Here is a 25697-nt window from a genome sequence, read left to right as displayed (position 1 = left end):
AAGATGAAGAAGAATTTCTCCAAGATTTTGAGAAATGTAGTATTGCATGCAGTGAATGGGTGCCGTCAGGATGAGTCCAAACAGCTGATAAAAACATCACAATAATCCACAAGTGATCCAGTCCATCAGTGATCGAAGACAAAAGCTCACTGGATGTGTTTCATCTTTTGTCTTCTCCAGATGTTAACTGATCGACTGGAGTGCTGTGGATTATTGTGATGTTTTTATCAGCTGTTTGGACCCTCATACTGACGGCACCCATTCACTGCAGAGCATCCATTGATGAGACACTGATGCAGTGACACATTTCTCCAAATCTGTTCCCAAGAAGAAAGAAACTCATCTACATCTTAGCTTTTTCGGATGTTTTGTAAAACAAGACCAAGAAGCTGTTTTGCAGTGTGTCAGGTCGCCGTGTCCTCATCAGCTTGTGTGTTATCGTGGCTTTGGTACATTGCAGAGATTTGAAGAAATAACTTCCAAACGGTGCTGGGGTTATACATGACACATGTATAGCAGGAGAAACGATTATATGGAACAGACGTTTAGGATCGAGAAGGACAGAAGCAGTTCTTCAGCGTGTGTAGTCACTTTTTTCCTTCATGCTGCTGTTTTTTTTTTTTTTTTAATGATTTGTTTTCACTGATGTGTTTTGTTTTATCTTCCGTGAGATTAGCTGTAGTGTTTGGGCAACGCTTTACTTTCTGAAAACTGTTTAGATGATGAATTTGTTTGGTTGCGTGTGTATTGGTTGCTGTATTGGTCCCAGATTAATAGGATTTTTGTATATGTTTGTGTGCAAAGGAAAGACTTTTTCTTGAGTTTCTTTTATGTTCTTCTCTGTGCTGTTTGTTGTTTTACTTGAAATGTCCTGTCTTGGTCAATCACGATGCACTTCTAAAAGAAATATCGAAAATTTAATTTTTTGATATCCTTGATGAAAAACACCAACATATGTTAGAAATGTCTTTACACTCTTAAGAATAAAGGTGCTTCACAATGCCATAGAAGAACCTTAAATGGTTCCATAAAGAACCTTTAACATCTGAAGAACCGGAAAGCTTCTTTTTTGGTTCTTCAGATTATAAAAAGCAAAGAAAGAGATGGTTCTTTAAAGAGCCTTTAACCAAATGGCATCGCTGTGAAGAACCGTTTAAAGGTCCTTTCACACTGGACGCGATTTTGAAGTGCGAATAATTCGCGCAATGGTTTTATTTTTTGATCAGCTGTTTGTGTAATGAGTGCTTTCACACCGAACGCGAATGTGCTGAGGCGAAAAAACGACTTTTATTTTTTCCGCTTCCATGTCGATTTTTTTTTACTTTTGAGGCGACAAAAAGGCTTCAGCCAATCACATTACAAGGAAACAAAGGTGACGTCACAGCAAAAATAACGGGTCTTCTGATTACTTGTGTGTCAGCGAATCCCGTTTTGTTTGACAAATCTAATAAAAACTACAAGGACAACGATTTGAAGGACAATGTGTGGCGTAGCATTGCCAACTAACTAGGGTATCACGACTGTGAGTATGTTGTGTGATAGTTTAGTCGTTGTATAGTCCGTGCTGTGTAGGCTAGCAGGCCTACACAGATGCGGTGCCACTATCTGAAGGAGCTCCTCGAATTGTCCCACAGACATCCGAAAGTAAGTGCGGAACCGGCCATGATAAAGTTTTAGCTCCTGTACAAGATTGGCATACTCCCCTTCAGACTTTCTGTTCTTTAGGACTGGGTGCACCCAAAACCTTCTTTTCTGTCTTTTAAAGAAAATGAAAAGCTCGTCTTCACTGGATGATGATGTTGAAGTGTCCATTTTCTCAACTGTCGGCGCGAAAGTTTTGGAATGTTGAAGCTCTCTGAACGTCACAGACATCGCAAATTCGCGTCGCGGCTGATGTGAATGGTTTTGACGCGAACTATTCGCCTTTTCGTTACGCTTTTTCGTTACGCATCCGGTGTGAAAGGGCCTTTAAGCACTTTTATTTGTAAGAGAGTAGAAGAATCACTCTTCTATAGGATAGAAACACAAGGGCTTATGTTATAACACTAAAGGCACGGGATGCAGTTCTTACTTCCTTCGTTTCAGGGCTTCCCCTTCGTGCATTTTACATTTTATGACCTTGATCTGAAAACTATTCAATGGTGTTCATTAAGAGACTCTTCTCCGTCCATGAAAATAGCTGCTAGCTTGATTACCTTCTAGGATAGTTTGACATTACATTCAAAGAAGTTGTGTTATTGAAACTGATCAATACCTCTTTAACAGTTTACCGTCACTCAGGCTGAAATCTATTGGCAGTCATTGAAATCTTTGTGATTGTGATACACTTGTCTTTAGATTCCCAAAGAATGGATTCGTTCCAGCTACCAAAGATACGCCACCAAGATAAAATAAAAAACAAACAAAAACAAAAATTCCATGCGAGTGATTAAGTTGCTGATGAGTTTGTTGTCAGAATCACCTTTTTCCATTACTTTGACTGCTGGTCCTTCGCCCACTTTTCAGTGTGATTTTACTGTTGATGTATTTAGTCAGATCTTCTGCACTAAAGTTATTTCTTATGCAATTCACCTCATGAAGGAAAATGGGATTTATTTTGATAAATCGTTTCATCCATTATTAACACAAAACTTTAAACATGGTTTTGAAACTATGAAATGTGTTGGTTTTAATTCAGATTGATTGCATATATCTAAATTATTATGGAGTCTCAACAGCTGGGATGATGCTGAATGTGAAAGCCAGTACTCTGTTCTCATCGATCGGTTCAGATTTTCAAAGAAAAGCTCATTTCTTAGTTTCAAAATGCATTGCTGCTAACATGTGGTGTTCAGGCTGTTCACCAGATGAAGCCATAAACAACAGAACCATTCAGTTATTGTAGCGCCGCTGTAATCCAAGTGCCTCAAGACATAACCTGTGTGTAGTTGTTTCTGGTCGGTAGACAGTATCAAGATGTCTAGAGATGGGAAGTTGTGAAGAAGTCAGTACTGAATACTGTACTGAACAAATGGCTTGTCTCTTGAACAGCTTTTTTAAACATTCTTTATTTATACAATAACACATTTTGTACAGGTATCTGGAAAACCAGTTTGGTTGCATGTTAACCGGAGCTTCTAGCCAGAAATTTGTCTTCCTGTGCCACAGTTTGATTTTCTCGTACTTTTTTTTTTTTTTTTTTTTTAAAGAAAAATTACAATATCAAAATGTTCTTCTGTTTTTGTTTGTGCCTTTTTAAACTGATCTCTTGAATTCCATTTTTTTAATAAAATCTTGTTCGTATTTTGTTGGTTTATTTACTTTTATTTATTTTATCAAAGAACATTAAAACATCAACTGCAGTTTTATTATTATTATTACCTGCCAGCCATTATTAATTTAGCTTTTTCTACCTTTACCTTAATAGCCCTAATTCACCAAAAATGTTTTATTGGTAAAAACATATTCCGATTCATTCAGTGTGATATTGAATATTTTTCCCCCAACCTGAATAAAACCAGTTAATTTATTTGTTAGCATCTTTAAGATACATTTATAATTTGTAACAAACATGGTTTTTGAAGCTTATGGTTGCTGCTGAGGATGGAAATGAGGATCGCTGAATAGAGAAGTAAATGAGTAAACTGTTAAATACATGCCATTGATAGGACAAAAGAGCACAATATACGCCACAATTTCAATATTCGTAAGGATTGATTTCTGACGAACATAATGCACTAAAATAAACCTGATGTGCTTTATGTGGATCATGGTTTAGATGTGAATAAAAGCCTAAATTACACATGCTCATTATATAAAGGGATGGTATCTCTTTACAAGGTTTGGGATTTTGCCAATCGGCAAGGCCAAAGCCAACTCGGTGGTGCTTGAGCGTTGAAAATCCTCAAGACCATTATCGAGATTCGCTTTTGAGGTGGAGGCTTATCAATATACAGTCCTGTCTAGTGGACTGTCTCTAGAAGAGATGGGAATCTGCATTATGAATTACCTTGATGATTGGCTTGTGTTAGTAACTGACACCATTTTGGAGGCTAGAGCCCCGTCTATGAGGCTCCTCTGCTCCGTTGGCTAGTCTGTGTTCTTTGACAACCTTGAGGAGAGCTTGGAGCTTGAATCCACCTCGCTCTCATACTTTGGCTTATCCATAAGACCGCCCTCCTATTGGATTTAGCATCAGTCAAGCAAGTAGGGGATCTGTAAGCACTTTCAATCAGCTCTTCCTGTCTAGAGTTTGAGCCTAACCACTGTAAACTCCTCCTCAAACCAAGACATCGTTATGTGCCCAAGTTTCTCTCCACATCATAGCACAGGTTATCACCCTTCTAGTACTATCACCCTTAGAGGACAAGCAGGGTCCTAATTCACTCTGCCCCATCCGGGTTCTTAGACCGTATGAGAAGCACTCTAGCCACTTCTGGCAATCAGAGCAGCTTTTTGTATGCTTCCAAAGCCACTCTAAAGGGCTGTCTGTTATGAAGCAGATACTACTGACGCAGATATTTGATATTGATCTTGTGCCCAAACTCGGTCCTGGAGGGCCGGTGTCCTGCAGAGTTTAGCTCCAACCCCAATTAAACACATCTGAACCAGCTAATCAAGCTCTTACTACTCATAATAGAAACTTTCCTGGCACGTTTGATGAGGCAAGTTAGAGCTCAGCTCCGCAGGACACCCAGAGTTTGGGCACCCCTGATTTATAATGTCCTAGTGAGGGCCCACTCCACCATCTTTTCTGCCTAATCACCCTGTGGGGGCTCTGGAGCTGGACTCACCGAGATTCACTTTCATCCTGTGCTTATTTATAGCACGACACTATTGGTCTCGTTCCCCATAACAAGGCTGTAACCATATCTTGAACACTGGGGGGACCAGCTTTATATAGGTTCCAAATCAGTTTAATTACAGCTCTATATTAATGTGCCTCTTCCATTGATGCATACACATACACAACACTTTCATTAATAATATAGCTTCGATAATGAATTATATTTTTCAGCAACGAGGGGGGTAAAATTTATGTTTTGAAGTGACTACTCACAGCTTCATTATTTGTAGAAATATGCACAGATAATCACACACACAACTTTCAACTCTCTCTCAAAATGGCCATATTCTGCTTCTGTGAATGATAACCCCCCCCCCCCCCCCCCCCCCCCCTACTTTGATTTGATTGGCCATCTCAATTATTTGGACATTGACAAATGCTGTTAGACCGCTGATGCAGACCAGACTGAAAATAAAACATTCAAAGGTTTTTGTCATCCTCACGTGAGCGCTGCTTAATGAGGTGCTGCAGATCAGAGTAATAATTTCAAATATTTCCAAATATATTAATTCAAAGTCTGGTCATCAAGTCCCACTTGATGTCTATTGCACTTACAGCCTATGCCCCATTAGTGTGTTTTTTTTAGGAAACACTATCGACTGTAAATGGACAATATAACAAATATATTTAAAGAATCTGAAACAAGAAGCACCTGAAAGCTGCTGTAGGAAATATGGATATTTAAACCGGTGAGGTATAAGGTGATTGGTAGCCTGAACAAAGAATGACAAGCTGTTCTTCCAGTGGGATCAGACTAACACACACTCATCCTCCATGAGCTTTAGCATACGTAACAGCATTAAGATAGCTTATCATGTTCTCTATATAAGCCATTCAGAATCTGAACAAAGTGAATACATTTGTTTTTTAAGCTACTAAGAGACCATACACACTGCAAAGTTTCAGGAATGGCATCCGCAGGATTCACTCTTAAAATTGCAATGACTGGCACAGTGATAACCATAACAATGGATGGAATGAATATATCATGCATAAAGTCCTTACTAATTTCAGAAACGCCCCCAGTGATTTGATTCTGGAACCGGTTACAAGCAAAAACCCATCATTTTAGTCACCCACTAAATTTCAGCAAAGGAGAGATAAAAAAAAAAAGAGTTCTGCATTGTGCCTACAGCCATGCTGATATAGAGCCATAGTCCTCTCCTCCTTATGTGATGTGATATTGAGAATTCTGACCAGTATATGTTTGAAAAGATACACAACACATACACAAGACCTCTGGCATGGTTCCTGTGTTTATTATTCAAAAGCATTATTATCAATCTACAAATTCATTTCAATTATACATACTGACATGCATCATTATTTTCATTCTTCTTCTTATCTATTCTGTTTTTAGCTTTATCATAGCCATTAGCCAACTACCAAGAAAAGGTTGGGATTGGGTGCGGGTCATGCTTTCCCTGTCTGATGTGTTGCACACCTTTGTTTGTAAACGCAGTTTAGTATCCGTCTATCATTAATATCTGTGCATTTCTTTTTCATAGACAGAAATATGAATTCCTTTATGAGGACAGGCTTAAGTTGTAAACAGAAGTGTAGTACATTAAAAATACAGAATAACCTGTGTGTGAAAGTTACAATACTATAGTACATTGACCTCACAATGACAAATTGTGATAATTATTAATATAACACAGTTTCAGAATATTCCGTTATTTTAACACACTCAATGACTGCATTACATTTATATAACAAATAAACAGATTGTTGGTATGAAAATAATAGAGCTTAATATAAACTCCACATTTGAACTTTATGAGCTTTCAACTGCCAGCTGAGAGGGAATTGTTATTTACAAATATAAATAAAATCATTTGTCATAAGCAAAAAAGACCTTACTTCATTGTAGTAGCTCATTTTAAGCCAATAGTTCAACATTTGATGGGCATTTGGAATTTTAATTTGTATTTTCAATTTTATTTTTATTTTCCAATTTTTGGTGCAACCAAATATATTCAGAAGGATTTAGTCCTGTGAATTTTTTTTGATTTTGAATAACACATGAAGTGCATATCTCAGTACCTGAGAATCATTCTTTCAGAGTTGATTTTCTTTAAACAATAAATAAAAGGCCACATGTTGAGGTTTGAAACATTAGTGATCAGTATTGTACATGACGGATATTATTCCAGCACAAGCATGCTCATTCTCTACCGTTACCAAACAACTGCAGCAGGAACGTGAACAAGTACACAATATCCAGGTAGAGACTGAGTGTTGCAAAGATATATTCTTCAGGACTCATTGCGTATTGCTTGTTCCCGATCAGCAGCTGTGTATCAAAGGCCAGGAACTGGGACAGAAGATGCGAGACACGGGTCAGTCAACGTTATATCACCTTAATCACATGATTAAATGATCATCATTTAAAACCATAATCCTTTCTTGACTAATCTGCTTCTCACCATGGTAAAGACAACAGCTCCTATGCTGGCGTAGACCGCATGTAACCAGGGGATCTTTCAGGAGACAAAGCAGTTAGAAAGTGACTGTATTTGGACTGTTAATGCTTTTGTACAGATTAGGACTGGGGCGAATATAGCTATTAGGACTATAATTATCTAGAATCTAAAAACAAAAATACAGTCCTCAGCTTGTTTGCTAAATTAAGTGGAAAAGTGAGGTGTTCAGGTGTTGCCACGTTTATGTTGATTGGAGAAAGCCATCATATTGCTATTCTGTTTAAACCTAAAAAAACATTTTTTCTCCTGAAACTAACATTTTGAATTAAATACAACCCAGTGCTGGGTAAAATATGAACAAACCCAGCAATTGGGTTGTTTTGACCCAGTGGTTAAGTTACTACCTAGAAGGTTAGGTTAAACATTTCTGGGTCAAAACAAGTCAGTCGCTGGGTTTGTTCATATTTCACCCAACGCTGGGCTGTATTTAACCCAGCATTTTTAGAGGGTGACTGTAACTGTTGGAGCTTTAGAGCTATGACCATCAAATTATTGAAAGCATTGCTACTGATTTGTCTGTAACACTTTCATTTAGGGACCAATTTTAACTAGTTGCATGCATATCACTAGCATATTGGCTGTTTATTCGTAGCCTACTAATAAAGCACATATTCTAAATGAGCATATTCTACATCCATAATCCTACCCCATACATAAACTTAACAACTACCTTACTTACTATTAATAAGCAATAATTAGAAGTTTATTGAGGCAAAAGTCATAGTTAATAGTGAGTTAACACTGAGAACTAGACCTTCAAATAAACTGAGACCAAAATTTGTCGGTCTGGGAGATTGCATGGCCTTAAAACCTTCAAACGTTGAGCTTTTAAAATCTACTTTAAACTTGTTTTAAAATTACTTTAAAATTGCTTCAAACTTCAAAATTCTAACTCTCTGGTCAGGCTTTCTCAAGCCAACTCTAAAGGTTGTGTTTTTTTTGTTTTTTTTTCATCTAGTTTGCATATATCTTTGGATACTTACATAGCCAAAGGGAACCACAAATCCCATGACAAGAGCACAGAAAAACATGACCATACACAGAATGAAGAGAAGACCTTGGAAAGAGGTGATGTCAATCTAGAGATTCAAAAAACAACACTTTAGAATTGAGATATTATTGTATTTAACGTGTGTAGTATATATCACTGATAACACAACTGTAATAAAATCCTCCGATGTTCACCATAACGTTTATTAGTATCTATAGTATATATAGTTTGTAATTGTTCGGCCTTTGCTCACCTTGCTCTGAAAGCTGAAGATGGTGACACACAGACACACTGTGGCAGTGATGCCAATGCACAGCACTACAGACTTGGTGTTGTAGAAACTGCCAGAAGTAAGCACAGATACTGTTATGTTCAGTAGAAATTAAACCTATCTTGTAGACTTAAAAAATGATGTTTAAAAAAAAAAAGCATGCACACACAACAGACATGTCATTACCTAGAGATGAAACCCAACATGCAAGCCATGCTCAAAGTCTGCGCTCGCACAATGTTCACAGAAGCATGCAAAATAAACCAAAGAGGGGAAAAACAACATTTAAAATCTAGTAATATTTTTTAGTTATATGAATGCATTGATTTAAAAAAATGCAATCAATAGTATAACTCTAGGAATTCCAAAATGCTAGAAATGAATTAGACCAAAGGCTAACATGCACTTTACTTGGGGTACTTCTTTCTTTCTTCATGGGAACAGATTTGGTGAAATGTATCATTACATCACTGTCTCAGCTATGGATGCTCTGCAGTGAATGGGTGCCGTCAGAATGAGAGTCCAAACAGCTGATAAAAACATCACAATAATCCACAGAACTCCAGTCCATCAGTTCACATCTGGAGAGGCCAAAAACTGCATATTCATATCAATCCATGCAACAAAACCATCAACAATTTCTTTATTTATTTGTTTACTTCAAATGTTTGCTGCTGGATAAAATATGAGTCCATAATCCATAATAAGACTTCCTCCAGTGAAATAGTCATCTCATCTGAATCAGGAGAGAAATATGCACAGATCTAAGCAACATTTATGAACCAAAACAGCTCTAAACAAATGTGTGTGGAATGGATTTGATGTGAGAGACAACAGGAGATGGGCTTTTTCACTCGAGGAAGTGTTATTATAGATTATGAACTCATATTTTAGCCTGAAGCAATGGTTTAAAGTTAAAATTATTTAATAGTAGATTTGTTTCAGCTGTTTGGACTCTCATTCTGACGGCACCCATTCACTGCAGAGCATCCATTGCTGAGCAAGAGTACATTTCTCCAAATCCATGAAAAACAAAATAGTCTGAGGGTTAAGTATACGTCCAGCAGTTTTTGGGGGGTGAGCTATTCCTTTAATGTATCCTGATACTCACAAAGATTGTAAGCAGAATGAGATTCCATGGAAACTGCCTCCTGCATTACACAAATGAAAAGATGGATGCCACTATTATATTATGTTTTCCCAATTATTGTTATATATATATATATATATATATATTTTTTTTTTTCATATAGAGATGAGTGTATAACCAGTATATAACCACAAATGCAATTTATTAACAGTTTATTGACTTACCTCAAATCACTGCAGCAAGCCAATGAGATATATGTGACAAGAAACAGAAGACTGCAGAACACAAACATTGCTTGAGTTAGCGACACAGAGAGTCAAGTCATTAACATTTTAGAGCATTTTAATTACTGATTAAACAGCAGTTTCACATACTTGGACATGGAGTATAAAACAGGATGTGTCTGAATGTATATCCTCACTGGAGCACTAAAGAGAGAGAAAAGATAGTTCAGATAGTCTTCTGCTCTCCATGGCTGCATTTATTTGTTAAAAAGTAAATACAGTAAAATAAACATAATATTGTGAAATATCATTAGAAATTAAAAAAATAAATGTGTTTTCAGCGTCATTCCCCCAGTCTTCAGTGTCACATGATCTTGAATAATATACTGATTCACTGCTCAAGAAACATTTCTGATTATTATTAATGTTGAAAACAGTATTTATGTGAAAACGTCCTGTCCCCAAACTTTTGATCCACAGTGCAATTCAGTGATGAGACATTGTCATCTATTAATGTAATATACCAAGAATCAGTTACTCACTAGAATGTGAAGAGAGCGATAACTGCTACTGTTGAAAAGAGCTGCAGCATCAGAATTGAATAAACCTGCAAGAATATGATCATTTTTACAAACACTTTTAGATTGTCCTCTATACTTTACATAATTAGGTGTAACTGTTTCAGCTTCTACCTTTCGTATGAAAACACGTCTGATATGCATGTCATCCCAGGAAAAAGTTCCACCATAGTAGTAACCAGGACATCCTGCAGAGATGATGAAATGACATCAATTTAAAACAAGAACAAATGACATATATGACAAAAGACACAATGTTAGTTCAGATAGATGGATGGATGGATGGATGGATACCTGCATTTGCCTCTTCATAGCTTGGAGGCATGTTTCCTTCAACGGTTTGGACTGTTGGTGCGACCTGTTAATAAACATATCGAGAGAATATTAATGTGGCCAAATGATGGCATGAAATAATCATTTAATTCACTTTTTAAAAATGGCTAGACAATAGACTGAGCACACTTGCATCTTTGGTAAACACATTAAAACTTCAAGCTGTCTGTCAGTTCTGGCCCATTTTTTACAAGAAAGAAATCTGGTATAAAATGTTCGCATCGCTGCAGTGTTGTTTATAAACTCCTAAATATGATCCAATCCAGTTCAGAGATGAACAGACCTGTGCAACATAAACAGATATAGACTAAATAAATTACATATGACGTCTTATGAAAAAGATCATTTAGATTGCATGCATGACTGCAAGATTGAATTGTTTAGTTAGTTAGTAATAAAACTGGTTATAATAAGGAAGCTTGATCCATAAATAGTCTGAATAATCTCCTTATAAAGCAATGTGCCAATGTAGAAGTGGATTCTTCTTTTTCTGTGAGCATGACATCTTTTGTTCAGTTTTAATGGCACTAAAACTATTATTTTATATACTGATATCCTGTCTAACATTAATCCACTTCTGCTACTGTGCTTATGGGGTTTGTAGAAAACTCTTCTATTCATCAATAAAATGAGATCTTACCTTTTTCTGGGTCATTTTATTTGCTTGTTTATGGTTTTATTGCTGGCCGCTGACGAGGTTGATGCAGTCCTGTGTGCTGGATGTTCTCCGTGTGTGTTCCTGTGCAGATGTACTCCAGTCTCTTATAGTGTCTATTCAGGCTAATCCCATCAGTCCCTCCTCCACGAGCGCTTTCACGCTCATTCCAGCAAAGTCTCCGTGCTGGACGGCATTAATGGGATTGAGCGGGAAAACACCACATTCAGCACAGATGCTGGGCTTTCATTTGATCTGTGACGCAACCTTTTCATTAGAAAACAGTTCTGTTAAAGAATAAAGAAGCACATTATCTAGTGAGGATAAACCTGGCCTGAAGGATAAAGGTGATGTAAGCACACATCAAGATGACATTCTTTGAGAGGAAAGTGTGTGAGGTTAGCAATGAATGCATAGACATATGAGTACATCATTAATCTTCCAAGAGTTTTATATAGAGTAAAATACATCTTAGTAGAGAATTGTCACATATATACTGTAAATATATATATATATAGAAGGATCTAAATGCAGCTTTGTTTTATTTTAACCAAATAAGAAAAACAACCAGAAAACGTAAGAAAACACAGCTGTGTGTCACTTCACTTTTACACACACACACACACACACACACACACACACACACTCATGAACTTCCCTAAGCACTTCCTTTTGGTGCAGTCTTGAAGTGTGTTTATACGGACAGACACTCAACTCCTTGATTTTGAAAGAGCACTACTTCATATGTGCAATTCAGGCAGCTTTATAGACCACAATGCAACACATGTATTGCTTAAAAGCAATATATATATATCACTAGCATATGTGAGAAATAATAAGGTATAAGCACATCAGCAATGTTTTATAGGCTATAATATGATGTTGTATAATGATGATGTTTTGGGTCATGTGACAGTCAGCTTTTGAAAGAGTGACTTCATGGCTTTTGTAAGGCTGGTTTTGTAATGACCTGACAGGGCTAATGAGCTGTGGTAAGAAAGTTAAAGGTTTAAAGGTTTATTTCTAAAGTGCCTGGAAGCCTCCATGTCACGAGGGTAAACTGTCGTATTTGTGTTGATTTAATTAATAACTCACTACCGTTTACTGTTTCAGATGTTTGAGCTGACTGACGGCTCTGAGGGGAATCTGAAGGACGACAGTAAACCTGACATTTATGACATTGTGGTCCCCACGAGGGGAAAAAGTGATTAGAAATAGAAAAATATGCTTGTCTGAAACAATGCAAACGGGTTTTCTGTAAGGGGTAGGGTTAGGGGATAGAAAATATCGTTAGTAATAGAAGTCTATGGAAAGTCTCCATAATTAAAAGAAACAAATGTGTGACAAACAATGAGTTAAACTAATATCATTTGTGTCATGTTGATGTAGTATGACACAGTAACCGCAAGAGGGCGGACTTACTGCATATAAGTCCATATGTGTGTGTGTGTAGGTTTCATGTACAAAACAATTGTTATATATTGTTGGAATACTTCCAAAGCATTTATTATTCTCAGTTAATGTTTATTTAAACATTTATTAATACATTATTAAAACCAAAAGCTGTGGCTGTTAATATTATTTAATAGATCTGAGCAACATATTGTATGTTTATTAATGTATATGAATAAAACTAAACTGAATACATACTATAACTCATTGCTCATTGTAAATGTTACTTAATGCATTAACAAATGCTAACTAATAAGAACTGATTGTAAAGCGTTATCTATATTTTATATACTTATTCATACACACAAAAAGCTTTATTAAAACTGATGTCAATGTTAATGTTCATTTGAATGTAATATGGCACAGTAGCCTCAAGAGGGCGCACTTATAGTATATCATTTCATGTCAAGCATTATTGGTTTTATGCACTATACATATTAGTAGGGGATGTTGTTGTAAAATCTCTCTCTCGCTCTCATTATATAATTATTCTTTTATTTCTGTATTTTTTCTTTAGAATCATGTGGCACTGTCAAGGCAGTGAAAGGAAGGTGTTGCAAACATTAAGACCCTATGAGACAGAATGAATGATGTTAATCTTTCTTTCTCTTTCTCTATTAAACCACAACTCCACAGGGCAAAGGGAAGAGGGCAGAATGCTTTCTCTCTGTTCCACAGCTGTGAGAGGTTTTCTGGCATGTTTGCTTCATTTCTAGTGCCTCATCCTCATTCTACCAAGAGCATCTTATTAGCCTAACATTTCATGTGAAGAGGAAGTATCCCTGTAACTGGAATATCACACATTATATACATTATAATTATTCTAGTCGGATTATTCTGTGCTAAAATACTATACTGCAATGGAAACATAGTGATATAGTCTTCAGTCTGCTGGTTAAAAAAATGCATGATGGGAAACAAAGGTTTCCATTCCCGCTTGAACCCCTGGAGCCATTATTTAAATGAAGGTGAAAATCTTGGCATATATCATACATCAGCTCCATACACACTGGATCCATTTGCCAGTTGCTAGGATACCATTGTGCACCATCAGCATTCCATGCACAACGAAACGTGCAGTATAATATGCATGCATATAAAATACTCTAAACTTGAAAGGTCATTTTTTTATATCACATTATCTGTCATCTCTTTGGAAAAAATTATCATAATACATTTACCAAATATACATTTAGATGCACATAAAATAAATGAATTGCATTTGCATAGAAATGGCAAAGTCCACTTTTGCTGCTAACCCATCCTCTTTCAGAAAATTCTGAACTGCAAAAAGGGTAGAATAAACCATATCCATGCAGAGCTGTTGTAAATTCAGTTGGTTTAACACTTTAATAGACATCGAGGAGTGCTTTCTTCATTGTCCCTGGTTCTGTCATGACATTAGCACACGAGAACACATACTACAGTCTTATACAGTTATAAGAAACTATCATACAGTATATTTCAACTATAATACATGTGTTTTTACAACCCAGGTTTTGACTGCCTGACAAATATAAACAATATTTATAAAGGTCCACAAAGTGATTTTTTATGAAATTATTGAATTGTGCAATTGAATTGAAGTTTATCTTAAAGGTTTTACAATCTGTTGAATAGGATACGATGATAAATGCATAGCATCTGGACAATACTTAGAACGTCTCAAAACTTTATACAATGAGCTTGCACTGTGAGCCCAGATTAATTCTAGTTATAAAACAGCCATCACCTCAAAATCTAGACCATCTTTCTCTGTTTTTACATTTCTTGAAAACAATCCTGAAAAGTCCCATCGTCCAGCATCTGCTCCACACTTCTGCTCCTCTCATGTTGCATTAGAAAAGTTCAATGTCTGAGGTGTCTGTGTAAGTCTTAGTCCAAATCAGATGTTTATCCTGAAATGTGCATGGCTTCTTTGTAAAAGAAGAGCACCCTGAATCTATCTTTTGACCCCTAGTCTTGGTTAGGTCTGGTAATTGTCTCTTTCTGTTCTCAGGGGTCAATATGGAAGGCTAGGAGTTTCTCGGAGTGCTGTTTGTTGAGGGTACGGAGGTCAGGCAGACGTAGCAGGAGTTTGGGGAAGAGTGAGCTGTCCTCTGGCCTTCGTCGAGTGATGAGAGCGCGAAGAGCGCCGATCAAATCCTCCTGGAGCTGCTCTACGGCCCCCACATCCGAGATCCCTGAACGATCTGATAGAGAGTAACAGAAATAGAACATTACAGCTCTGGTCCAAGCTCTCTCTGCCTCGCCATCCGTCTACACAAGCAACTAGCTCAGACAACTAGCTCAGTATTAAACACACACTTCCAATAGTGCATGCACATGATCATTTCTACAAGGTACCTGCAGAAACCAGCACCACAGCCATGAAGAGGGCCATCTCATCAGCCTCCAGACCCATGTTCCCCAGCTTCTCGCTGAACTCAAACATGGCGTCCAGAAGGCCACACATGCCTAGTACTCGCAGGGATGCCAGGGGGTAGGTCTGACCATTCAGGAATGTTACGGTACGCTCCTTGGCATCAAACAGCGAGCAGAACCTCACCATTAGAACCTGCAACAAACCCAAGTGAGATTTAGAAAAATAGCATTTTCAGTCGTGTAAACTACATCATAATAACTCTTAAAGACGTTATTCATCACAACACAAGCACTGCACATATATTGCTTTCAGGCTTTAGTTATCGAGTATTGATAAAGAAGACTAATTTGTAATGACATTGGTCTAGATTCTTGCACAGTCTGTAAATATTCACCCGTGACAACACGTCTGTGTGAAACTCTTAATGAAACTGCTTGGGAAATCTGATTCATATACAAATCGCCTCAATTTTACAAAACTGGTCTGAACTGAATGGTTCATTGCTCAGGGCCACAAAACTTGACTCAAAGACTTAATTCAATTTAGTACAAATTTTATTCTGGTTCTTAACGACGTTTGAAATGGAACAAAAACATCCTTGCTAATAAAAATGAATCAAAACTGTGATATGATCCTTTTTACAAAAAAACATTTTAGAGGATGTAGGGCAGAATGTCAAGGGACCACATGATGAGGAAAAATGGGTCATGAAGTAAATGCATCTCTGGACTGTTTCTTCTTTTTTGATGATTACTTCAAAAGAACTGATGTGGGGAATTGATTTGAGGACAGACGTTGGCGTTTCTCACCTGAAAGGTTCCTGACTTCAGCAGCATGACCTGATCATGTTGACTCAGGGCCTGAAACCCTGGAATGCTCTTGGCAAATTTAACCACTTCTTTAACAGCTGGAGTGAAGCACTGAGAGAAACTCGCCCAGACCTGCTGACTGGAGTGACTGGCTGGGGAGACGGGACATGCATTGAGAGGACATGCCTAGAATAAAGACAGAAAGAGCAAGAAACCATTTTAAGTCAGACAAAATAGTCAACTAAGACCAGCAAACAAATCATATGCCATCATCAAAACATACCAGGACTTTAACACCAGGGCTCAGTCTCAGAGTGGAATAATTGTTGTGCTTCGATGGACAGCTTTGAGAAGGTGTAGCTCCCTGACTGGGACTTGAGGACTGTGGGAAGTTATACTGATTGTTGTCCATGACTTGTGTTGTCGGTATGCTGTCATGGCTGGTGACCGGGCATCTGGATCGGGGTAGACAGCTTGTCGTGGGATGGATGGAATAATCTTGGGGTGAGACGCTTGGCTGAGGGTGAGGCTGGCTGTAGCCGGACTCTTGTGTTGGATTATGATGGAAGGAAGATGGATTGCTGTTATTGATGTTGCTGTCATCGTTAATCTTCACTAACAACTTCTCCCTGTTCACAAAGATATTGCGATAAGCTTGTGAGACAGCCCCGATGGCCTCCTCTGACTGGCCATCTTCAGGGCTGGGAGGAGTCTCGGTGGGTGTAGTACAGGTGATGTCCATGGACGCCGATTCATTAAGGCTGTTCATGTAACTCTGCATTTCGTCCAGTAGGCGTTGTTTCTCACGCTTCGGAATGCGCCCGAATCGCACAGCTGGAAAAAAATGGGGGTATAAATGTTACTATACAGAACACAAAGGTGTCCATTATCTTACAGCTTTACAATAATGCATTGTGATATGAGAGGCTGTGCTGTATGGTGAATATAGTAACGGTTAAATGGGATTGTTAGACAGGCAGTGGAGAAGCTTGATTAACAATAGCAAAACCTCTCAGAGCTATTCATAGATCCTACTACTGTATAAAACACCCCCCCCCCATCCTTCTCTTCCCATCTCTGTGTCTCTGTCCCATTGGGAAGTGGGTCACCCAAGCAGAGGTGATGTCACTGAGGGAATGAGTGAATGAATAACAGCAGGAGAAACAGATACTGGCATGAGTTAAAAGGTTAGCAGGCTAAGGGTGAAAAGGACTGAAAGGAGAAGGCATTTGAATAGTTAAGTGCTGATACTCTGTAGGGCAGAGGAGCATGATATGATAACCTGGACTGATAAAGTGTTGAGCAATGGGAGATGCCTTCAGCACGGAAAGTTAGGTTAATGCCAAACTAGGTCTTTAGGTCTATAATATAACAATGAGTTGAAGGCTTTTTGGGGTTTAGAGGTGTCATATAGCACCATCACGTGAACTCGTGGGTTAGGAGAGACGTTATGGTTTCAGGTGACAAAATATAATGGAGGGAGAACAGTATCAATCATATGGTCAGTGACCGAGTATTAGCTATGGTTTTTGCATTCGATGGCACTACAACATAACAGTACCCTGAAAAATGTAAAAGTTCATAAACTTCCAAATTAATTTGAAATCTAGTGTAGTTACAGTGTGACTGACTACTGCGGAGGGAAACAAGGTCAAGTACATCATGTGATGTTGAAATATGATGGTGCATATCACTTTACTTTCCTGCTTTTTAGGTCACCTAAATATGTACACTAGCCCCAGAAAATATGATTTATTATCAGCCCAGTTTACAAAGCTCCCCAGAGATAATACTGTCCTGTATGGCCAAAGTGTGCTAGAGGACAACTTGAAAAGACAGTTTAGAATGTTTATGCATTGCATTCAATTGAAATAAATGTCTCTTAGCTTCTGGGTTACATCGACAAAGCACTTTATTAAATCCCAGCCAGCATTCGGATCTTAATTAATCCTGCGATAAAGCAAACGAAGACCTGGAAACACATTAAACTGCAGTGTACTAGGTGCTCGGGCCATTTGTGTCCCTATTTCCCTAAATTAAGCTGATTTGCTGCAGTTTTTACAGTGAGTGATGACTTGTGGGATCTCGGAGAGCCCACACTAATAAATCAGCGGTGAAAGGAACCTGTCAGAACAGGGTGTAAGCTGTAGGTGCAAACAGAACAGAACAGATGCTGGATGTAGGGTTGAGGAAATATTTTTTTTTTATATATTGTAGTTGTGAGACCATATTAGTAAAATTTTGCAGGCAAATAGTGCAGCGATGCATCAAACAGCACTCACAAAACAAGCAGTTTTCTTTCTGTTGGTTCAAATTTGTGTAACTGATGAAAAATCTGCCTGGGGAAATGTTTTTTTGCAGGTTCTGGTTGAAAAGATCACTGAATTTTCAAAAAGTGACATTTTGCAATATGAAGTTGCTGATTGATTTATACGGAGTATTTTAATCATATTGCTGAGCAGTTGCTCGGGTGCTGTATGTGATTGTTAAGTGAGTTCTTACTGGCTTAAGTCCAACCAGTCAATATTCTGCTCTAACTGCTTAGAAACATGCAGTTACTAGGGTGTACTGGGAGGTTACTAGAACATTGCTAGGTGGTTGTTTCCCAACACAGCAACATCCTTAACACTTAAGTATTTGTAGCAATACTGATATTTCCCCTGGCAAACACCGAAAATAATGTAATCTTACCAAGAATAATAACTTGTTAATATATTGTTCATAACTGTATGTTTAAAGCTCATACCATCTCTGGACATGCCGACAGAGAGGCACTTCTTAAATCGACAGTGCTGACAGCGGTTGCGGTTCATCCTCATGATCACACAGTTTTCATTCTTCACACACATCTTATAATGGATGTTCTGCTGGATACTGCGGCGGAAGAAACCCTGAGGATAACACAAGATCAGAGTGAATGTGTGTGTTTCTGTAGGTGTGTGTGTGTGGATTTAGTCTCAGACTGACACTAAACACATCAGCATTTTGAGGGTGTTTTATGTGAGTGTGTATGTGTGTGTCTGTTCTCACCTTGCATCCCTCACATGCATGGACACCATAGTGAAATCCTGATGCAATATCCCCACATACTTTGCAGAGCAACACCATACCTCCTGTTTCTAGTAACAACAATTGTCAACAGTAAGTAAGCAGTGGATGATGGTCACCGAATTAGAGACAATATCAAAAATGACTCTGATAATACTCACTGGTAAAGGTACCCGTGAACATACTTGGTCGCCTGCCGAATACTGGGTGAGAGTAGGTGTTCTGCCCTGACGAAGTTACCGTCGGTGTAACAGGGTTGACAGTGGTAGCACTGCTTACTTCTGGAAATTGGAAAACCAGTCTGTTGCCCCCTGCAGAACTGGCTTTGCTTCCAATTGGATGTTTTTTAAGGGCACCAAGCTCGGTGAAAGAGACCTCCTCTGGGGACGAGGGTTGAGAGGCTGGAGACTGGGATTGGTATCCACTGGATGGGCTTCCTGGACTGGGGCTGGCGCTTCCAGTTGAGCCTGCATAGAGGATCACTCCTCCACCTGTGTGTGAAGGAAAAGGAGGGGAAACAAAGAATATGACATTAAGGGAAACTGGTCTTATCATTTTGATCTAGTTCTGTTGTGAAACTCCAGATGGTGCAGACTAAAACATCCTTAATGCAATCTGCTAGTAATGAAATTGTTCACTACATGCACAACCAGATTGGTCTCTGGTACATCAGCAGCCAATGAGATTGCTTTCTCAACATTTAAAAAGTCTGGTTCAGTGTTCACTGTAAATTCACTCCTCAATAACCCTCCACCTCCCCTAGCTCCACCTGTCTAGATCTGCACAATCTGGTTCATTTCATGTATGCTTTTTGCACAGCATAGTTACATGCTCACAGCAGCTAGTCTGCATATGGATTGCCAAAAACACGTTTCTGTAATTGTGTAAACTTTGGTGGACTTAAACTCGAAAAATGTTGTGTATTGATGTCTCGGTTGAAATAAAATACATTATGATGTTCATTTGTTTTATTTTAAAGTAAATATGAAAAGACGATCTGTTCACATGCGTGATATGCCACGACACATTAAAGAGCCACAAAATGGTATTTATTGTTTGAATTTCTTTCGTTAATGTCATGTTAATGTTAATAGAAATATCTCTAATATCTTCCTAATTTATAGGCCTATGCAAAATCAGCAGAATTGGAACGCATTAACTTAGTTTTCTTCATATCCCCTGCGCCTTAAACACGTTTATTAAGTATTTTGATTAATTTCAAATTTCAACAAATTTTGCACGTTTAAATTCATTCTACAGAATTCCTCAAATATGTAGGATATTTAAAAAAAAGCTTCCAGGCCACTAATTTCTATGTAAACTCGGAAATGTCTCAGTCTCATATGTTTGAATCCTCTACTGCTCCCAGCCTGTCAGCTCAGCTCATCCTTCTCCATGAATCACATGTTTCAAACCGCGCCAGTGGACGGTTTAAACGTGAGAAATGAGCTAGGATGAGCCAGACTGACTCACGTGCGCAAGCGCAATGTTGAGGAATCGGATTTATTTCAGCGAGTCGGTTCACTTCAGTGATTCGATCCGTTTGAGTCTCCAAAACGTGTTCCAACGAAATGCGGAATTTCACAAGTTATGTGTTAGTTCAGTTCTTAATTTTTATTTTGTTCTAAATTACCTTTTATATTTTAGTTTTTTAAATGTCGTTTTTTGTCAGCTCAGGTGTTGCCGCCTTTCTAACGCGTTTCCTTCGTGTAGGTGCAGCTGCAAGGTTCGTTCCTACAGTTCAAATTATTACTCTTATTAACCTTCCCGAGTCACCCCCGCTTTCTTACTTTACCAGAAAGATTCAATGGTCTTCTTCAAATCCTTACAGCTCATGCGTCATTAAAAAAGCCCTTAAACTATATAGTATTTATTTATTTATTTTATTTTTTCTATTCTTATTTTTTTATATGTTGCTACTTTGACTTCTTGAATTGTATTAAGACTGATAAAGTATTTTGTATGTTCTTTGTATGTCATTAAAATCAAACAAACCAAACAAAAACAAAAAAAACTTCCCAGGGTCAGTTAAACGAATCTTTATAAAGAACCGACTCCAAAGAACAATTTGTTTGCGAATCGTAAACACGGATCTGAGGACTCCCACGCGCGCTGCTCGTGCTCGCTCCTCCAGAGAGATGCCAGCCACCTGACCGCCGGCTCACATGCTCTCCTGACATAGTGAACGCCCCAAAATACAAGCCCCTTTCCGCAGTCCCGTGTCTAGAACAGCCGCAGTACAAGAGAGAAAAAAAGGCACAAACTGCCAGCCTGCTCCTCACGTTTGAAGAGGACATAAAAACAGTAACCAAGGCCATATTTATGCGCGCGTGTTTATAATACCCGAGTCACCGGAAACTGCAGTGCACGCATGAACTTGCACGGTCACGTTTAATCGACATACGAGCTTGTTTTGTGTTAGCCTTCTTTTTTTAAACCCAACATTTCACTTCATCTCACTTGTTTATATAACGTGATGCCTCACAAATGGCTTGAAATATAGATTAGGCTACATTAACTGTACTTCCCAATTTAACTCCACCCGAATTATCGACTGTTGTGGCATTTTATAGACAATAATTTCCCTAAACACCATGACACACTAACCTTTGCTTTAGTGCGTCTCACATGCACATGGGTGATGAGTGACTCAAAGAGTGAATAAGTGAACAGGTTATTGAATTTCAGTTGTTTTTGCAGCTGCCATGAGGGACAACAAACCTCCCACTCAAAAGCAATCATGATAACCTACAGATGTAGACATGGATAGGCTACTATAATCATTTTTAATATGCAACTTTATTTTGGTATAATCACTTTGTGAATGGATTTAAATCACAATAATGTAAATGTAGGCCTACATTAATATCAATAATTGCTAACCATTTTTGGCTCAAGGTTGCAGTCTTGCCCTACAGTGGCTTTGCTAGACAATTACTTTAGAGGGAGTTTGATCAAGGTTGATGCTAAACTCTGCAGGAAAGTGCACCCGATGGCCAGAGCTGAGAACCCCTGCTGTACTGTATTGTGTTGTAATAATATCTAATACTAGGCTATGTAGTATTTAGTATCAACTAGAATACTCAAATGCCAATGCTGCTTCCATTAAGTGTTATTTATATAACATATTATTTGAGAGAGCTAGTTATAATTATAGTATATATAATTATAGCAAATTATATAAAAAAACATAAACATTAAAATTATTTCCAAAATTAGCCTGACTGAACTATATTTTAAACCAGAAATGGACATTAAAGTTCACCTCACCCCCTCTTCAAAAATAATAACAAATATATATATATATATATATATATATATATATATATATGTGTGTGTGTGTTTGTGTTATTTTATATTCCCCTCAAGTTCCAAACATGTATAATTTTTTTTATACTGCGGAATATCAATTACAGTGTTTTGATATTTTGAGAAATGTCTCTTGCATATAAATGGTAACAAATGTACTAATACATGCAATATCTTCGTTTGAGTCAAATGAAAAATAATTGTATACAGTTTGAAACAACATGGGGGTGATTATGACAGAATTTTCATTTTCGGGTGAACTATCTTTTTAAGTAAATTCCATTTTCACTGCTATTGGCAGGTGAGCTTTCTCAGTTGGGAGGCTTTGATTTCTTGTTTCGAGGTTTGTTCAGAGAGCTGGATGCCCTCAGACATGTGCTGCTGCTGAAAACTAGGTCAATGTTGATATATCTTCAAGGAACCAACACACGTGTGCAATATAACTTATGCAACTTTCACAAATGAACAACTATTACTATTTTGCTTTACTTTGTAATATAGTTCATTTACATCCCTTACAAAAAAAAATGGTGTGCATAATGCAATTAAGAATTAAGGAACACTATCATATGTTGTAATGGGATGTGCATGTGTTACAGCTTGAGCTTTCTGTTTGTCAAACAATTTTCACTCAGAAATGGCTAGTAAGTATTCAAATAACACAAGTAACATAAGTTAAACAGAGATCATGCATGCAGAGGAGAAAGATCTGAGCGGAGTAAGATCTGTGCTTCTTTGACTTTGACCCAGTGACCAGCGTCCCTCCCTCCCTTCAGAGGCTGGGTGAGACACGGGCTTCCGGAACAAAAACACAAGTGAAGAGGGGGTGTGTGCCTGGGAAATCACGCGTGGCACGTGGAGCTCGGAGTTGATCCTCGTGATGGTGAAAGTGAAAGTCTGTGTATGAATACCACTGCGCCTGACATCATCACGCCTGATGACTGGATGCAGGAAAACTGAGTGTTTCTAAGAAATCCCTGGCACCAGATTCACAAAAATACATCCTGGATATGACATGGCTAAAACAGCTCGCTATGTGTTTCCAGAGAAGTTAATATTTTAGACTTAAATGTTATAAAATACTGATAGGTTGAACCGGAAATTCCTATGTATGTATAATTATTATACTTGCTGCCAAAGCTGATTATTTTCTCTTACTAATTTGGATACTTTACATTAGACTTATTAAAAATACAAGTATCTAAGAGCACTTTTATGACTTTTTTATAATTAATAAAGATTAGCCATCTATACTACATGTTGCCTCATAAGGCACGCCATGTGATGATAGTAAACAAAACAGTGGTTTATTGCCATAAATGTTGACTGTTTCCTTATCTTCTCACGTGTTCATGAGCAGTTATTGACACACTTTGAGCACGTGTCGGAGTGAATGTACAGATACTGACAGTCAGACTCAGTTAATGAATCACAGGAACCTGCCGAAAACAAAAACCTTCCAGTAGCCAAGATTGGGCTTGGATTTCACCCACCCCCATAACTACTGGAGGCGGCTGTTAAAGCATTAAAGAAACGGAAAAGAATACGGCTAGATAGCTTTCTTTTTTATGACTTTATTATGGTGTACAAGTCTACTGGGAAGCGCGCGTGAGCACAGCGAGCTGCACGTGAGTTTGTTTACCTACAATGCGAGACCGGAAACATTTGACAAAACATGGTTGTCCGTTCGCGATATAGCCAAATAATAATAATAATAATAATAATGTGTGTGTGTATGTATGTGTGTGTGTGTGTGTGTGTGTGTGTGTGTAAAAATGATAAACATGTCAAAGTATAATGTAATTTAATTACAAATCTTGACAGGACATGTATTTATGTTATAGCCAAATTCAGTACCAATATATTCGTGCCACTATTTTCTAAAGTTAAACAAGATGTTAAAATAAATGACGAAGTTGGCTAAAATACTTAAAACGGGTGACTGAAACATTACCGTGCAAATAATTGACCTGCATCCATTCGTGTTTATAGACGATACATGGTTTTGAGCTCACCTGGACTGCCGTCCATGGCGTATGTTCCTGCTGTCGATGAAGGAAATGCAGCTATCAGAGTATTGGTTTCTAATTTTCAGCGTGTTTCAAATTCCGTCCACACAGGCGAGAACTTAACGAAGTCTGTCAGGCAATGTCTCGAGAAAGAAGCGACTCTAATGCCAGACGTCCTTCGAAGTAAACAGGGCAATGTGTCGTCCTCACTCTTTGAAAGATGTCCTCACAGACTGTATCGCGTGCATTACAGTAGTGCTTTTCTTCAAAACAATCAGAGCCAGTGCACTGGGCATCGTTCTCCAAGACAGAGCTGTGTAACTAGTTTGAGATATGCACAAGCCTCACACGTTTTCAGGTGTCTTTAAAATGTGACTGAGCTTTCCCCTTCTAGTTCCCCCTCCTTTCTTTGCCCTTTAAATTGTTTGTGTTATTGTAGCTATGCCAAGAACTGTTGCTCCGTTTCACACGCCCTCCTTCTTTCCTCCCCAGTCACGCTGCTGTAGTAGAGCTGCTGGTTCTCCTCCTCCTCTTTGCTCTCTCAGTGGCGGATGACCGCGCGTGGACTCGTTTGGCATCGGAATGCCCTCGGCATGCGCGCGCTGCATGTGAGTTCTGCCCTACTGACACACATTTTATGCTAATGAGCGGCGCTCTGATGAGGGGGAGGAGATCCGTGGAGGAAGCACATGCAGAGGAGGAGGAGCGCACCGTGACTGCTGTTTACTTCCCTCCAGAGCTTCATGTTGCTCCTCTCTTCAGTACACTCGGCTGATAGGCTTGGAGCCACATCAACTGTTCTCAAAGTCTCACTCTCACGTTTTTGCCCTGCATCACACTGGTTTGGATGTAGGTCATGTACCTAAATTAGAGACCCATATTTGAACAACCTGAAAAAACTGATGGAAAAACCCTAACTAAACATTGATGGGATTCATTTCATTTTAATTTTAATTTAGAACAAAGCACAATAAGCATCTTCTATAAGCATGATACACCATTACTGCCCCTCTGTGAATATAGTTAACATTGATCTACATAAATTTTACAGTATGTGGTCTAAAAGACCAACTTGTGTCTTATACCATACTCTGTCATTTGGTCCCACTTTATATTAGGCCTTAGTGTATATATATATATGAACAACTATTATTTATATATATATATATATAAAGAATAGTTGTTCATATCATACTGTATTGCAAAACACTTCTGATGCTATTAAGGTGGGACATGGGTAAGTTTAGGGACA

General features: G+C 38.2%; 2 protein-coding genes and 1 long non-coding RNA gene across 3 annotated transcripts; 1 reads left to right on the top strand and 2 right to left on the bottom strand.

The window, feature by feature from the left end:
- The first annotated feature begins 105 nt into the window (after positions 1 to 105).
- On the top strand, positions 106 to 3182 carry LOC132126467 (uncharacterized). Its single transcript, XR_009427392.1, has 2 exons — positions 106 to 1159; positions 1974 to 3182. It is a non-coding gene; the product is annotated as an uncharacterized LOC132126467 (long non-coding RNA).
- Positions 3183 to 6917: 3735 nt separating this feature from the next.
- Positions 6918 to 11549, bottom strand: LOC132126367 (protein lifeguard 2-like). Its single transcript, XM_059537583.1, has 12 exons — positions 11439 to 11549; positions 10760 to 10823; positions 10580 to 10653; positions 10430 to 10494; positions 10038 to 10091; positions 9888 to 9938; positions 9685 to 9724; positions 8760 to 8797; positions 8556 to 8643; positions 8295 to 8390; positions 7255 to 7308; positions 6918 to 7142 (listed from the first exon to the last, which is right to left on the bottom strand). The coding sequence occupies exons 1-12, from the start codon at positions 11451 to 11453 to the stop codon at positions 6993 to 6995; spliced, it is 789 nt and encodes a 262-aa protein (XP_059393566.1). The 5' UTR covers positions 11454 to 11549; the 3' UTR covers positions 6918 to 6992.
- Positions 11550 to 14465: 2916 nt separating this feature from the next.
- On the bottom strand, positions 14466 to 25580 carry LOC132126329 (nuclear receptor subfamily 1 group D member 1-like). The gene is made up of 8 exons (XM_059537525.1): positions 24452 to 25580; positions 19289 to 19618; positions 19110 to 19198; positions 18826 to 18970; positions 16363 to 16913; positions 16080 to 16265; positions 15252 to 15462; positions 14466 to 15097 (listed from the first exon to the last, which is right to left on the bottom strand). Exons 1-8 carry the CDS (start codon positions 24465 to 24467, stop codon positions 14901 to 14903), a joined length of 1725 nt encoding a protein of 574 aa, XP_059393508.1. The 5' UTR covers positions 24468 to 25580; the 3' UTR covers positions 14466 to 14900.
- Between the last annotated feature and the right edge of the window lie 117 nt (positions 25581 to 25697).

Source organism: Carassius carassius, chromosome 44 (genome assembly GCF_963082965.1).
Source record: "Carassius carassius chromosome 44, fCarCar2.1, whole genome shotgun sequence".
NCBI classification, from domain to species: domain Eukaryota; kingdom Metazoa; phylum Chordata; class Actinopteri; order Cypriniformes; family Cyprinidae; genus Carassius; species Carassius carassius.
This window is presented reverse-complemented; position numbering and strand designations above follow the sequence as displayed.

What these genes read in the sequence shown, in the direction of transcription:
- LOC132126367 (XM_059537583.1), bottom strand. An exon ending in ATCGCTCTCTTCACATTCTA is followed by an intron (nt 10,092 to 10,429) that starts GTGAGTAACTGA and finishes CTCTCTCTTTAG; the next exon opens with TGCTCCAGTGAGGATATACA. An exon ending in GCTTGCTGCAGTGATTTGAG is followed by an intron (nt 9,725 to 9,887) that starts GTAAGTCAATAA and finishes TGTGTAATGCAG; the next exon opens with GAGGCAGTTTCCATGGAATC.
- LOC132126329 (XM_059537525.1), bottom strand. An exon ending in TGTCGGCATGTCCAGAGATG is followed by an intron (nt 16,914 to 18,825) that starts GTATGAGCTTTA and finishes ATTTTTTTCCAG; the next exon opens with CTGTGCGATTCGGGCGCATT. An exon ending in GCCCTGGTGTTAAAGTCCTG is followed by an intron (nt 16,266 to 16,362) that starts GTATGTTTTGAT and finishes TCTTTATTCTAG; the next exon opens with GCATGTCCTCTCAATGCATG.